Source organism: Pongo pygmaeus, chromosome 7 (assembly GCF_028885625.2).
Source record: "Pongo pygmaeus isolate AG05252 chromosome 7, NHGRI_mPonPyg2-v2.0_pri, whole genome shotgun sequence".
Taxonomy (NCBI): Eukaryota; Metazoa; Chordata; class Mammalia; order Primates; family Hominidae; genus Pongo; species Pongo pygmaeus.
In genome coordinates this window covers 121,617,631-121,630,138 of record NC_072380.2, presented here as the reverse complement: position 1 = coordinate 121,630,138, position 12,508 = coordinate 121,617,631, and the positions used below count along the sequence as shown (strand labels likewise).

Genomic DNA, 12,508 nt, shown 5'->3' with positions numbered 1-12,508 from the left:
TGTTGCCTCTGCATTAAGTTCAAATTCCTTTCTTTGCCTGATTGTCTGGATCCTCCACAGCCTTCTCTGTCTGTCTGTCTCCTTCTCTTCTTTCACTTTCACACATCAATCCAGTCTTACTTTTTACCACTCCCACAAATACATCATTCATTTCAGACAACTAAGTCGCTCCATCCCATAAGTCCCACTCTATGTGCCCCTTCTTGGCCCCTCTCCAAACCCATGCCATTCTCATCCCAGCCACTACATCTTGTCCTTTATGCATGGAATACCATCCTTCTTGACTTTTATTTTCAAATTATCTTCATCCTTCCAGAGCCATCTCAAATGCCACCTCTTCCATGAAGACTTCTCTGATCCCTGTAGCCCGGTAATTTTCCTGCTTTTCTCTGAACTCCCATCCCATCTATAATCAGGGTTGAATTACAAGACACATTACTTAAATACAATCCTATTGGCTTATATGTCACTCCGTGTTTCTCAATTAGGGTGTTATTGGTAATTGCAACAAGGGAACTTCATTCCTTATTCTTGGAGGCTAACTGACAGTGGTGTTAATGTGACAACCCCAAATGCTCAGAATGTATTTCCAAATGCTCTAATTGTTTAAAAAAACTCCTTAAAGAAGTTACCATGTCATATACACATTTGTTCAACAAGTAATCTTTGTTAAAGCAGTGAATGTGTATTTTTAAGGAAAAACCTGTAGTTCCCTCACAGTTGCCAATATATTTTTAAAAATTAAGAAGGAGCCTAGTTAACACTCAGGCATTAATCACCACTCCACTTTAGGCATCTTTCATGACGTATTTCATGGATCCTCACACTGATCTTGGATATTGCTATTTATCTCATTTAACAGATGACAAAACTAAGGCCCACAGAGTTCTGCTTATCCAAGTTTATAGAGTTTGAATGGAATCCTGGTATTTAAGGCCAAGGTTGTTTGGAGCCAAGTCTTACAGAGGCATACAGCCTCTGTAAGGACAGCTTATCGGTAACAGCTTTGAAATGAGACTGTGGACATGTAACATAATTAGCAAATTAAAGCATATTAATGCTGATAGGTACTAATGACTGTAATGGAAAGAAAGGACATTAGACAAGACAAACAAGTTTTAAAAATTTATAACAGGAATGCAAATTGGAGTCTAATGAATGAATTTACTCCCTGACCTTCCTTGCTGCAGACATTAACCCATGTTTGGTGTCTAATTGAGATGTACATATTCTTTACTTTCTTATTATATTTGTCAACATTTGTCTTGGAAGATAGTCAATAGATCTCTCTAAATTTCCATTAATCAAGTTTTGGGTAATAAATGGCCAAATAAGCCTTATATTAGGTGTCACTGCTAGATCCAAGGCAAAAGAAATCTAAGAGCTGACAATAGTTGTTTAGGTCTTTCTTCTGTCATCTAGTTATCTTTAATAATAAGTATTATATAAACCAAGTATTACAGCACCATTTAAAATGCAGTATATGTTTCCTTTAAGTTATGGCTCATTATTCACTTCATGCATATCTAAAACACTTCAATTTTTTAGCAGTTTATTTCACTGTGTCCAGTTACAATGCATATATCAGCTAGAGTTTATGAAGTAACAGTGTGAATGATTCATATGTATACTTTTTTTTACAAAGTACACTCAGTTTCTAGCTATGTACACAGAAAGAACTATATTCCTTGCAAGAAATATGAGAAAATTCAACCATTTAAAAGTATCAGCATGTTGATTTCAAGTTTAGCTTTCTTTTTCAGCTATGAGAATAAATATTTATCATGTGTTCATTATGTTTAACAAAGAAGGAAAAGAAACTTAAAGCTAAGTTTGTAAGTAACCTAGAACAATTGTGTAAATATAGATAAATGTGTAAATGAGATAAAAGTATTTTATTCCTATATCATTTCATAAATACTGCAATAAAGTTTTGCACTTGGTTCACTAGTAAAACCACTATTCAACTAATTATATGTGCATTCAGGCGATTTAAAAGTATAAAAGAATTTTTAGGTATGCTTAGCAGGAAAAAAACAATATTTTAAAAACATTTCAATCGTTCTTTATGAAAAATTGAGCTTGATGTTGTCTTTTTTATTAGAACATTTCCTGAGCAAAGTGCATTTTCAGCTTCTGCATGCTGGGACACTGTGTAGGGAGCTGGAGGATAGGGTGATAGAATCTTTCCCCACTAAGACTACCAAAAATAAGTCCAGGAACCTTTCTCAGGTATATGTCTCCATTGTGAGTAACTATAGAATGGCAAAGAAAGTTTCATTTTTTTTAAATTAACCTGTTCTCAAACTGTCTTGTCAAATATTTGTTGTGCAATAGAATTTTTAAAGATATAATTCTTTATCATGCAATAGAATTCTTTCCTACAGAAGCCAGAAATTGTCCAAATATTCTGATAACATTTCCAGAGAAGCACAAACATATTAAAGGTGAATTTCTAGAGTTTCTGTTTGTATTTCTTTGTACCTTAATAGCACCTGAACTGATACCTGCTGATGTGCTATCAAATTTTCCCTATCTATTTTTAGATCTTCAGTTGCTTTAGAGATGGATTTAATATGTTAGGCAGAAGCTTACACTGTGAAACATTCGCATGATTGTATTTTGGTTTCACCATCAGCTAAACAGGGCAAAGTTGTTCCCATCTCCAAGGAACTCTATCCCACATTTCCTCTATTGACTTGGAGTTTCAGTTTTGCTTACCTGCTTCCTTGAAGATACTGTGCTGTTGAAACATCTATTAGAGGTATTTACATTCAAATTTGTGTTCTGATGGGTTGAGTCATTTTTCCATGTCTTAGAGTTTTCTTTAGGATCTGAAGGAATGGGATTTAAGAAAAGGATTCTAGCTATGAATCCATAGAGGACGGTAGCCAGGATCATTGGCACAACATAAAAGACACCAAAGTCCATTAGGTAAATAGGTGAGTAGTAATTCCTGGAGATCTTGTAGCCACAGGATATCACAATAGCATCTTTGTAGGTGCTAATATTGAGATCCAACAAGAAGAACCAGAGCATACAGTAAAGAGATGTGAAAGCCCAGACAAAGATGATAATCTTTTTGGCTCTGGAAAAGGTGCAGAGAAACTGGGCTTTGATGGGGTGACAGATTGCTATGTACCTCTCAATCGTAAAGGCTGTTATTGAACAAGAGGATGCATTAATTCCCAAATACTGGAGGTAAGTAATGCAGAGGCATCCAACATAGCCATAGACCCAGGAACCGTAGATACCGTCTGTTATGTTGGGGAGGCCTGCAGCCACCAAAACCATGAGATCAGCTACTGCCAGGCTCACCAGGTAGCAGTTTGTGGGGGTCCTCATATGCTTGGTTCTCATGACAACCAGAACTACCATGATGTTGCCTACAATGCCCAGGCCACAAATAATGAGCACAAGTAAGATGGTGACCACCTGGTATTCTAAGGTCACCACTGCTCGTGGCTGAAGCTGTGTTTGGTTCAGTTCACTGACTGTCTCGTTTTCCATCTTTAGTGGCTTAAAGTTTCTCGGAAACACTGACTTCTCAAAACATCTTCTTTCCAGCGCCCACCTTTATTGCAGCAGTTCCATCCCCCTGTGAAGGGTCATAGTACATATTCATTAACGGTGTTACAATTTCTGATCAAGTCCCAATCACAAATAACCCTCACTTCCACTCCTTTCACTTCCCATTTTTCTGTGGGAATAGGGCTTATGTGTACTTCTTAAAACTTCTTTTATTGCAACTCTAGTGTAGAATGGAGTAGTTGTTTTGACCAGCTCACATTAAGAGGGACCAGTTCCCTCTTAATAGAATAAAATGCTTAAGGAAATAGAAACAGTATAAACTCCTTGTTTTGAAACAGTGCCCAATTGAAAAAAACTAAACAATATCTGCTAACTGAAAAATAAATACGAATACACCTCTTAGATGCCTGGCAAAAGTATAATAAAGAAGAAAAAGATACCAGAGGAAAAAGCCAAGAAGCTCAATAATCAAGCTTGTTACAAATTTAGCTGTTGCCTCTTTTGCGCTCAGAGGGTGAGATGTCTTTGGTATAAAATAGCAAGCCTTTGAGATGACATTTCCCCATGCCCCCTGCCCCACAGATTCAAGAGAGGACAATTTCTTCTCTTACCTTATCCTCTGTAGCGCTGCCTGATTTTCTGGGTAGATGAAGTGGTAATAGTTCCAAGTTTCTAATCTTGCAGAAAATCTCGTCTACTCTATTTGAGAGGGAGACCACTTAGCAGTGCTCAATCTTTAAAACTGCAGTTTCTCCAAACCCTCACAGCCCTTTCCAACTAATGACAAACCATACAGCCGCAGCAGAAGCAGAAGCAGCAGCAGGAGCAGCAGCAGTGAGGCTGTCAAATCATAGATCGTCCCCTAATGAGAACATACACGCTCGCTCGCTCTCTCACACACAGAGACACACACACACACACACACACACACACTCTCACAGATGCCAGTCAGTCCTCACTGATTCAGAGTCTTCTGCTCTTGGAGGATTTACTATTAAATGTGCTGATGAGACAGTCTTTAATTTGGAAAGCTGAAATCATAAGCCAGGGGTCTAGAAGCAGCTGGCTTTGTCGTTGCTTATCGTCTAAGTTCTGCAGAAACTCTAGTACCTGAGCTGCTCTGAAATACATTTACACTCCTTGCTTGATAGGACTTTGGGGTTAGCAAATCCTTCTCAGTCTAGACATGGCCCTTGAAGCTTGAAATATCTGTCTGAGCTGAAATCAACCTCTTTCTCTACTATGAAAACCCTTGTACTCTTTCTCAAGTGAATCAGTACAATTGGCTTCCTCCTCTCATATTTTGTGAATGGAAAATTAGTTAAAGTTGATTTCAAACCATTTCAGCTGCAATCTTCTGATGCTTATAACAATTATTTTTAAAAGGCCTCTTTGAGCTAAGAACATCAATTTAAACTGCGTAGGGTCTGTTAAGTTTTTTCAACTCTTATTTCTGGACCACTTTGTAGAATCTCTCTATTGGCCCTGGGTGCTTTTCCCCTTCACCTGTCCTCTGGATTTCCAATCACAAGAACCACCTAGCAATGTTTTGTCTCATTTTATTTCTAGGTGGAAAAATCATCTAGTAAAAATCTATACCAGTGCCATTCTGTTACCAAACCTCTGAAATGAAAATTTATAGACACATCTTTTGAAGAAAAGTACACTTCAGCGTTATTATTTCTCTAAAGTAGCCAGTGGGCAAATCTATAGTTTTTTTTGTTTTGTTTTGTTTTTTGTTTTTTTTACTTTGGGACAGGATCTCACTCTGTCACCCAGACTGGAGCGCAGTGGCATGATCACAGCTCACTGCAGCCTCGACCTCCCGGGCTCAAGTGATCCTCCCACCTCAGCCTCTTGTGTAGCGGAGACTACAGGTGCACACCACCATGCTCGGCTAAGTTTTGTATTTTTTTGTAGAGATGCGGTTTTGTTATTTTGCACAGGCTGGTCTTGAACTTCTTGGCTCAAGTGACCCACCCACCTCAGCCTTCCAAAGTGCTGGGATTACAGGTGTGAGGCACTATGCCTGGTCTTAAATCTGTATTTTTTAAATGGAAGCTCAGAAAACATGTATCTTTTCTCAAGATACCAACTGAATACATCAAATGCTGATGCTTCTCCACTTTTATTTTATTAACTGACAATGAAAAATACCCTTAGCTAAATTTCCTGTAAGGTAACTGGTGGATTAAGAATAGATCTCTAGGCTGGGCATGGTGGCTTATGCTTGTGATCCCACCAGCACTTTGGGAGGCCGAGGTGGGCAGATCACCAGAGGTCAGGAGTTTGAGACCAGCCTGGCCAACATGGCAAAACTCCGTCTCTGCTAAAAATACAAAAATTAGCCGGGTATGGTGGCACGCGCCTGTAATCGTAACTACTCGGGAGCCTGAGGCAGGAGAATCTCTTGAATCTGGGAGTCAGAGGTTGCAGTAAGCCGAGATCACTCCATTGTACTCCAGCCTGGGCGATGAGCAAAACTCTGTCTCGAAAAAACAAAAAACAAAAAAAACCCAAACAACAACAACAAGCAAACAAAAAACACCAAAACCTCTAGAAGAGGTCAATGGAAGAGTCTATTTTGAGTAGACAGGACCATAGGGATATCAAAAACATGCACAAGGATGGATAACAATGAGATGAAGGTGAAAGTGAAGTTCTGGATGAACTTTCACCCGTTGAACCATTGAGGAATCCTTGAATACCCATTTCTCCTTCCCAATTATTTGTAGTTACAAATTAATGACCTGTGAGCCCACATTCAGCCTTCAGACATGTATTGTTTGGCATGTACATGGTAAGCCCAAGGGATTTAACACAATTTATTATTTTTTACCTTTCAAAATTGAGAAATTGAGTATTAAATTTTAGGGATTGTTATCATAAACAAGTGAAAGGTCTGGCAACCAGGGGCTTGCATTTCTTCACAGAAATAATCATTTGTGGCTGAGTGGGTGTTGTGGTCAGGAGTTTGTAGGGGTCCCTGGTGCAGGACGTGCATCCTGTTCCTCACTCCACACTACCTCCAGCACCTCTCAGTCATGCATACCTGCCTTCTGCCACCATTTAAGTTCTGACCCCTACATCAAACCCAAGTTCCTGAGAGAGACAGGGGAGGGCACCAGCCAAATGCACATTCTTTTATCCCAAGCAGGATTTTTGTCTGAGTTTTAGTTTTCTCCTCCACCTGGTTTAGAAGGCTGGACAATGGATATCCCCTGTGCCTTTCTCCCTGGCCTAGAGGACAGAGATTACTCTGAAAAGCTTGTCTCTTGTCTAGCCTCCTGCTTTTCAGAATGAAAAATGCTTTCTAAGATGAAGGTGTTTCCTCCTTACTGCACCCTATCCCCACCACTTCTAAACCAAAATTCCTCTCGAAAAGTCTTACTTCGTAAAGCCCATCTTCCCATCTTGTTCCCCTAAGGAGTTTAGTTGGCCTTTAGGCCTCCTAAAAACAGCTTACTTCAAGTCTTATAGTTGAGTTGTCAAGATGAGAGGAGAGAAGCCATATACTGCTACCTGCTGTCTTAATTCCACCTCCACTCCATTCTTTTCTTATTGCCATTCTTCAACACTTACAGGCAAGGCCATTATTCGGAGCCTCTTTTCTGTGTCTCTGTTTTTTTAACACATTATTAAGCTCCTACTATGTGTCAGGCAGCTAGTACATAAAATTTTGTTTTTACCTCCAAGTAGGTTGTGGTCTATTGGGAGCAGCAGGTTTTTAAACAGTTACAGTGAGATATGCACTAAAAATTGCAATCACAGGGTTTGGACTATGAAGGGAAGGCATTTGTGGGTGGTCAGGGCAGTCAGCTGAGGCACAGAGAGGGCTTCTAAGGCAACGTAACATCTGAGAACATCTGTTCTCAGGAACAGCCTTGAAGAAAAGCACAGCTTTCCTTTGAAAGGCAGGGTAAGTGAAGACATTCTGACTAGAAGTAATAGAATATTACAAGAGTCAGCTGTGTAAAATGGCCAGTGATTTGTGGAGACAGGGGAGTGATTTTATGACTCAGTGACTCAGCTTTGGCCATGAGGCATTTGAGCTGGTGATGAGACAACCATCTGATGACCACCAGGCAGGTTTTCTAATAAAGGCGCTCTCCCTTGTGCACTGACTCAGACTCTCCTTGGTCCCGCTTCCTTCTACCCCTAAACTTGTTCTTTCAACTCTGGAGAGGCTGCATTTCTGAGTCTACCACCCCAGACTTGCCTATTCAGTACGGTACTATCAATCAACTTTCATCTTCTCAATAAACTTTCAATCAATTTCATGCTCTTTGCAAAATTATATTTTCAATGATTTCATAAGGTAGGTTTTCTATTTGTAAACTCAGATAATATAAATGCTTCCTATGTGCAAACAACTGCACAAAAATGGGAGAACATTTCTTTTTTTAAAAGGCAGGATCAGTATTATGAATTTTGCCTTTTGCCTCAGACTCCAAGTGCTAATCCCTTACTTACATTTTTGATGTTTTGTTTATTATGGATTATTTTCCGGTGATTTTGATTTTTAAAGGTATTTTAATAGTAAAATGTTATCTTGATAGCTGAGTCGTTTGGAGCTCCCTACACTTTGTGCCGTCACTTACCTCATTCTATTCTCAGGCTTCTCATCCCTGGCTGAATTTCAGAATCAACTGGAGAGTTTTTAAAATTACGGAAACGTGGGTCCCTCTCTCAGACATTCTTAGCTAATTAGTCATAAAGTGAAGCCCAAGCTTTGGTGTGTACAATGATGTTTGAGAACCACTGAGCCATGCCAATAAAATTTGGTGTCTGGAGATGGGAAATTGGTGGTATGGGCTAATCCAGGCTGCGGGAAGGCCAGGCAGCTGAAATAAACTGGGTCTTAAGTAATCACCAACGTTCAGAAAGGTGACAGCTGTAGAAAATTTGGCAACAGCGAGCACTGGCATAAGACTCTGGTTCCTGTGAGAAATAACTATTCAGGTTTCTGAATTTAGAAGTGCTGAATGTGGTGCAGTGTATTGAGTGAGTTAAGATTCAGACATAGAAACCATGGCAAAGATTTGGTCACTGGAATCAGTATGTAAAGTCTTGGCAGCTTCCATGTGATGTTGGGCCTGCAGGTGTGCAGAATGCCAGAATTGAGGTTTGGAAACCTCTACCTGGATTTCAGAGGATGTGTGGAAATGCTTGAATATCCAGGCAGAAGTCTGATGCAGGTGCAGAGCCTTCATGGAGAGCCTCTACTAGAGCAGTGCAGAGGGGAAATGTGGGGTTGGAGCCCCCAACAGAGTCCCCCCTGGGGTACTGCCTAGTGGAGCTGTTAGAAGAGGACCATCTTCCTCCAAATCTCGGAATGACAGATCCACTGATAGCTTGCACTGTGCACCTGGAAAAGCCACAGACACTCAATGCCAGCCCATGAAGGCAGCTACGGGGGCTGTACCCTGGAGAGCCACAGGGGTGGATCTGCCCAAGGTCTTGGGAACCCACCTCTTGCCATCAGCATTCCCTGGATGTGAGACATGGAGTCAAAGGAGATTATGCTGGAGCTTTAAGATTTAATGGCTGTCCTTCTGGATTTTGCACTTGCACGGGCCCTGTAGCCTCTTTGTTTTGGCCGATTTCTCCCATTTGGAACAAGAGCATTTACCCAGTGCCTGTATCCCCACTGTATCTTGGAAGTAACTAACTTGTTTTTGATTATACAGGCTCATAGGCAGAAGGGGCTTGCCTTATCTCTGATGAGAGTTTGGACTTGGACTTTTGACTTAATGTTGGAATGAGTTAAGACTTTGGGGGACTGTTGGGAAGGGATAGTTGTATTTTGCAATGTGAGAAGGACATGAAATTGGGGAGGGGCCAGGCACAAAATAATATGGTTTGGCTCTGTGTCTCCACCCGAATCTCATGTCGAATTGTAATCCCCATATGTCAGGGGAGGGACCTGGTGGGAGATGATTGGATCATGGGGATGGATTTACCCCATGCTGTTTTCATGATAGTAAGTGAGTTCTCATGAGATCTGATGGTTTAAAAGTGTGGCACTTCCCTCTCACTCTCTCTCTCCTGCCACCTTGTGAAGAAGGTGCATGCTTCCCTTTCACCTTCCTCCACGATTGTAAGTTTCCTGAGGCCTCCCCAGCCATGTGGAACTCTGAGTCAATTAAACTTCTTTTCTTTATAAATTACCCAGTTCACGTAGTTCTTTTCTTATAATGTCTTTGTCTGTTTTTTGTAACAAGTCAACACTGATCTGATAAAATAAGTTGATAAGTCTTCCGACTTCCTATATATTTTGAAATATTTTTACAGGATTAGTATTATTTCCTCTTTAAATATCTGGTAGAGTTCATCACTGAAGTCATATGAGCATGGAGTTTTCTTTGTTGAAAGGGTTTTAATTGGAAATGTGATTTTTATTTGGAGTTATTCATGTTATCTATGTCTTCTTAAGTAGTTTTGATTACTTTGTCTTTCAGTGAATTTATCCTGTTTAGCTAATGTTTTCTATTTTATTTGCATTAAGTTTTCAGAATATTTCCCTCTTTATAATATCTACTCAATGTATGGTGACGTTCACTCTTATTTTTTCTATTGGCAATTCATGCAATCTCCTTATTTTCATGATAAGTCTAGCTATAGGTTTATTTTATTGACATTTACAAATGATCAACCTTTAGTTTAATTGTTTACTATTTTCTCTATTATCATTATTATTTCTCTTGTTTGGCTTCAATTTGCTTCTTTAAAAAAATAGATACTTATAAAATATTTGGTTCACAAAACACACAATATAAAATGAGGAAGACATGGTTTATTATGCATACATGTAGAAAAGATATGAGAAATAATTATTTTAAAGGGACAGTGTTTTTTTTTTTTAAACTTTTAAGCTCAGGGTTACAAGTGGAGGTTTGTTGCGTAGGTAAACGGGTTTGTTGTACAGATTATTTCATCACCCAGATATTAAGCCTAGTACCCAATAGTTATCTTTCCTGATCCTCTCCCTCCGCTGACCACCCTCCAATTTGCTTCTTATGGTGAAAGCTTAGATCACTGATTTATAACTCTCTTTTTAAAATGTAAGCATTTAGAACTATACATTTCCCTCCCAATATTACTTTAAGTTCCATTAATTTTGATATGTTGTATTTTTATTTTCGTTCAGTTAAATATGTTTTCCAGTTTTCCTTTCATAGTCTTTAGAAGTGTGCTGTTTAACTTTCATATGTTTGCAGATTTTCCATATAGGGTTTTGTTATTGATTTCAACTTTAATTCTATTGTGGACAAAAGATATACTCTGCATGATGTCAGTCCTTTTCCACTTATGAAGATTTATTTTATAGACTATCATATAGTCTACCTTTGTGAATGCTCCATGTGTTCTGCTTTGGTTGAGTAGACCATTCTGTAATGTCGATTAGTTCAAGATGGATTATAGGGCTAAGTATTCTACATCGCTATTGATTTTTCTGTTTTATCAATTACAGAGATATTGTGCAGAGGTATCCAAAGATAACTGTGGAGTTTCCTATTTCTTATTTTCACTTCTGTCACTTCTTGAACCATGTCCTGTGGAACTCTGTTATTCAATGTCTCCTTGATTAATTGTCCCCTTTACTATTATGAAATGTCCCTCTTTATCCCTAATACAACTTCTTTTAAAGTTTATTTATCTGGTATTGGTATAGTCACTCTATCTTACTTATAATTATTTTCTTCATTTGTATTCCTTTCTATCCTTTTACCTTTCTGTATATTTATTCTAAATGGGTTTCTTGTAATAACATATAGTTGAATATTACTTTTTTACTCAATCTTATAACATGTGACTTTCAATCAAAGTGTTTAAATCATTTTCACTTAATGTAGTTATCAGTGGGGTTAGGTTTGAATCTATCATGTGGCTACTTATTTTATATTTATTTCCTCATATGCTGTATCCTTTCTCACACAAAACGTTCCGTTCTTAAATATATCTTTGTTGAACAGACAAAATAATATTGAAATCAATTTATCTTCACATTTCTTAATGCTTTAGAAATATTTTTATGTGACATATTTGTACATGTTTACCTTTGGAAGCTAGTGTCTTTCTTATTTATTTGTTTGAACTCATTATATAAAAGATATATCCATTAAATTATCTATTAAATGTATCTGTGGTTTTATATCATTGTCTTTTTAAATACGGAGCTTTTTACTATTACATAGTGTAAAATTTTAATCTTTTCTTCTATCACTACAGACCTCAAATCTTATTTCCTAATATTTCAACAATTTCATTTTAAAATTTAATTCTTTAATTCATCTGGCATCTATTTTGATTTAAGATACAGATCTCAACTTATCTTTTACTAATATACACTTGTATTTAAAAAGATAACATTTGCAAAGATGCAATACAGTGTCAACAGAAAGACTGTTATTTTTTAAGATGTTAGCATACTTTGTCAACTCTTTTTCTTTTTGTTCTATTTTTGATTAATATTATCTCTAATAATGATGATTATGATCAAGAACAGCTGTTGATTATTAAGCACTTATTAAGTCTTAAGCACTGTATATGCATTATACTTTTTTTTTTTTTTTTTTTTTTGAGACAGAGTCTTGCTCTGTCGCCCAGGCTGGAGTGTAGTGGTGCAATCTTGGCTCACTGCAACGTCCATCTCCTGGGTTCAAATGATTCTCCTGCCTCAGCCTCCTGAGTAGCTGGGATTACAGGCCCGTGCCACCATGCCTGGCTAATTTTTTGTATTTTTAGTAGAGACTGGGCTTCACTGTGTTAGCCAGGATGGTCTCGATCTCCTGACCTTGTGATCCGCTCATCTCAGTCTCTCAAAGTGCTGGTTACAGGCATGAGCCACCGCACCCGGCCAGCACTATACTTTTAAGCCTGATAATGACACCACAAAGGAATTATTATTGTCCATATTTCAGATAAGGAAATTGAGACATTAAACTTAAACAATTTCTTCAACACTATATAGCTG

General features: G+C 38.3%; 1 protein-coding gene across 1 annotated transcript in view; it reads right to left on the bottom strand.

Annotated features, from left to right (window-relative positions):
• Positions 1-4,441, bottom strand: part of TRHR (thyrotropin releasing hormone receptor) — a 37,884-nt gene extending 33,443 nt beyond the window's left edge. The window contains exons 1-2 of the mRNA XM_054499877.2: positions 4,143-4,441; positions 2,722-3,598 (exon numbers count right to left, since the gene is read on the bottom strand). Of these exons, the coding sequence (XP_054355852.2) occupies positions 2,722-3,510 (789 nt within the window). The 5' untranslated portion in view covers positions 3,511-3,598; positions 4,143-4,441. The remainder of the gene's footprint in view (positions 1-2,721; positions 3,599-4,142) is intronic.
• Between the last annotated feature and the right edge of the window lie 8,067 nt (positions 4,442-12,508).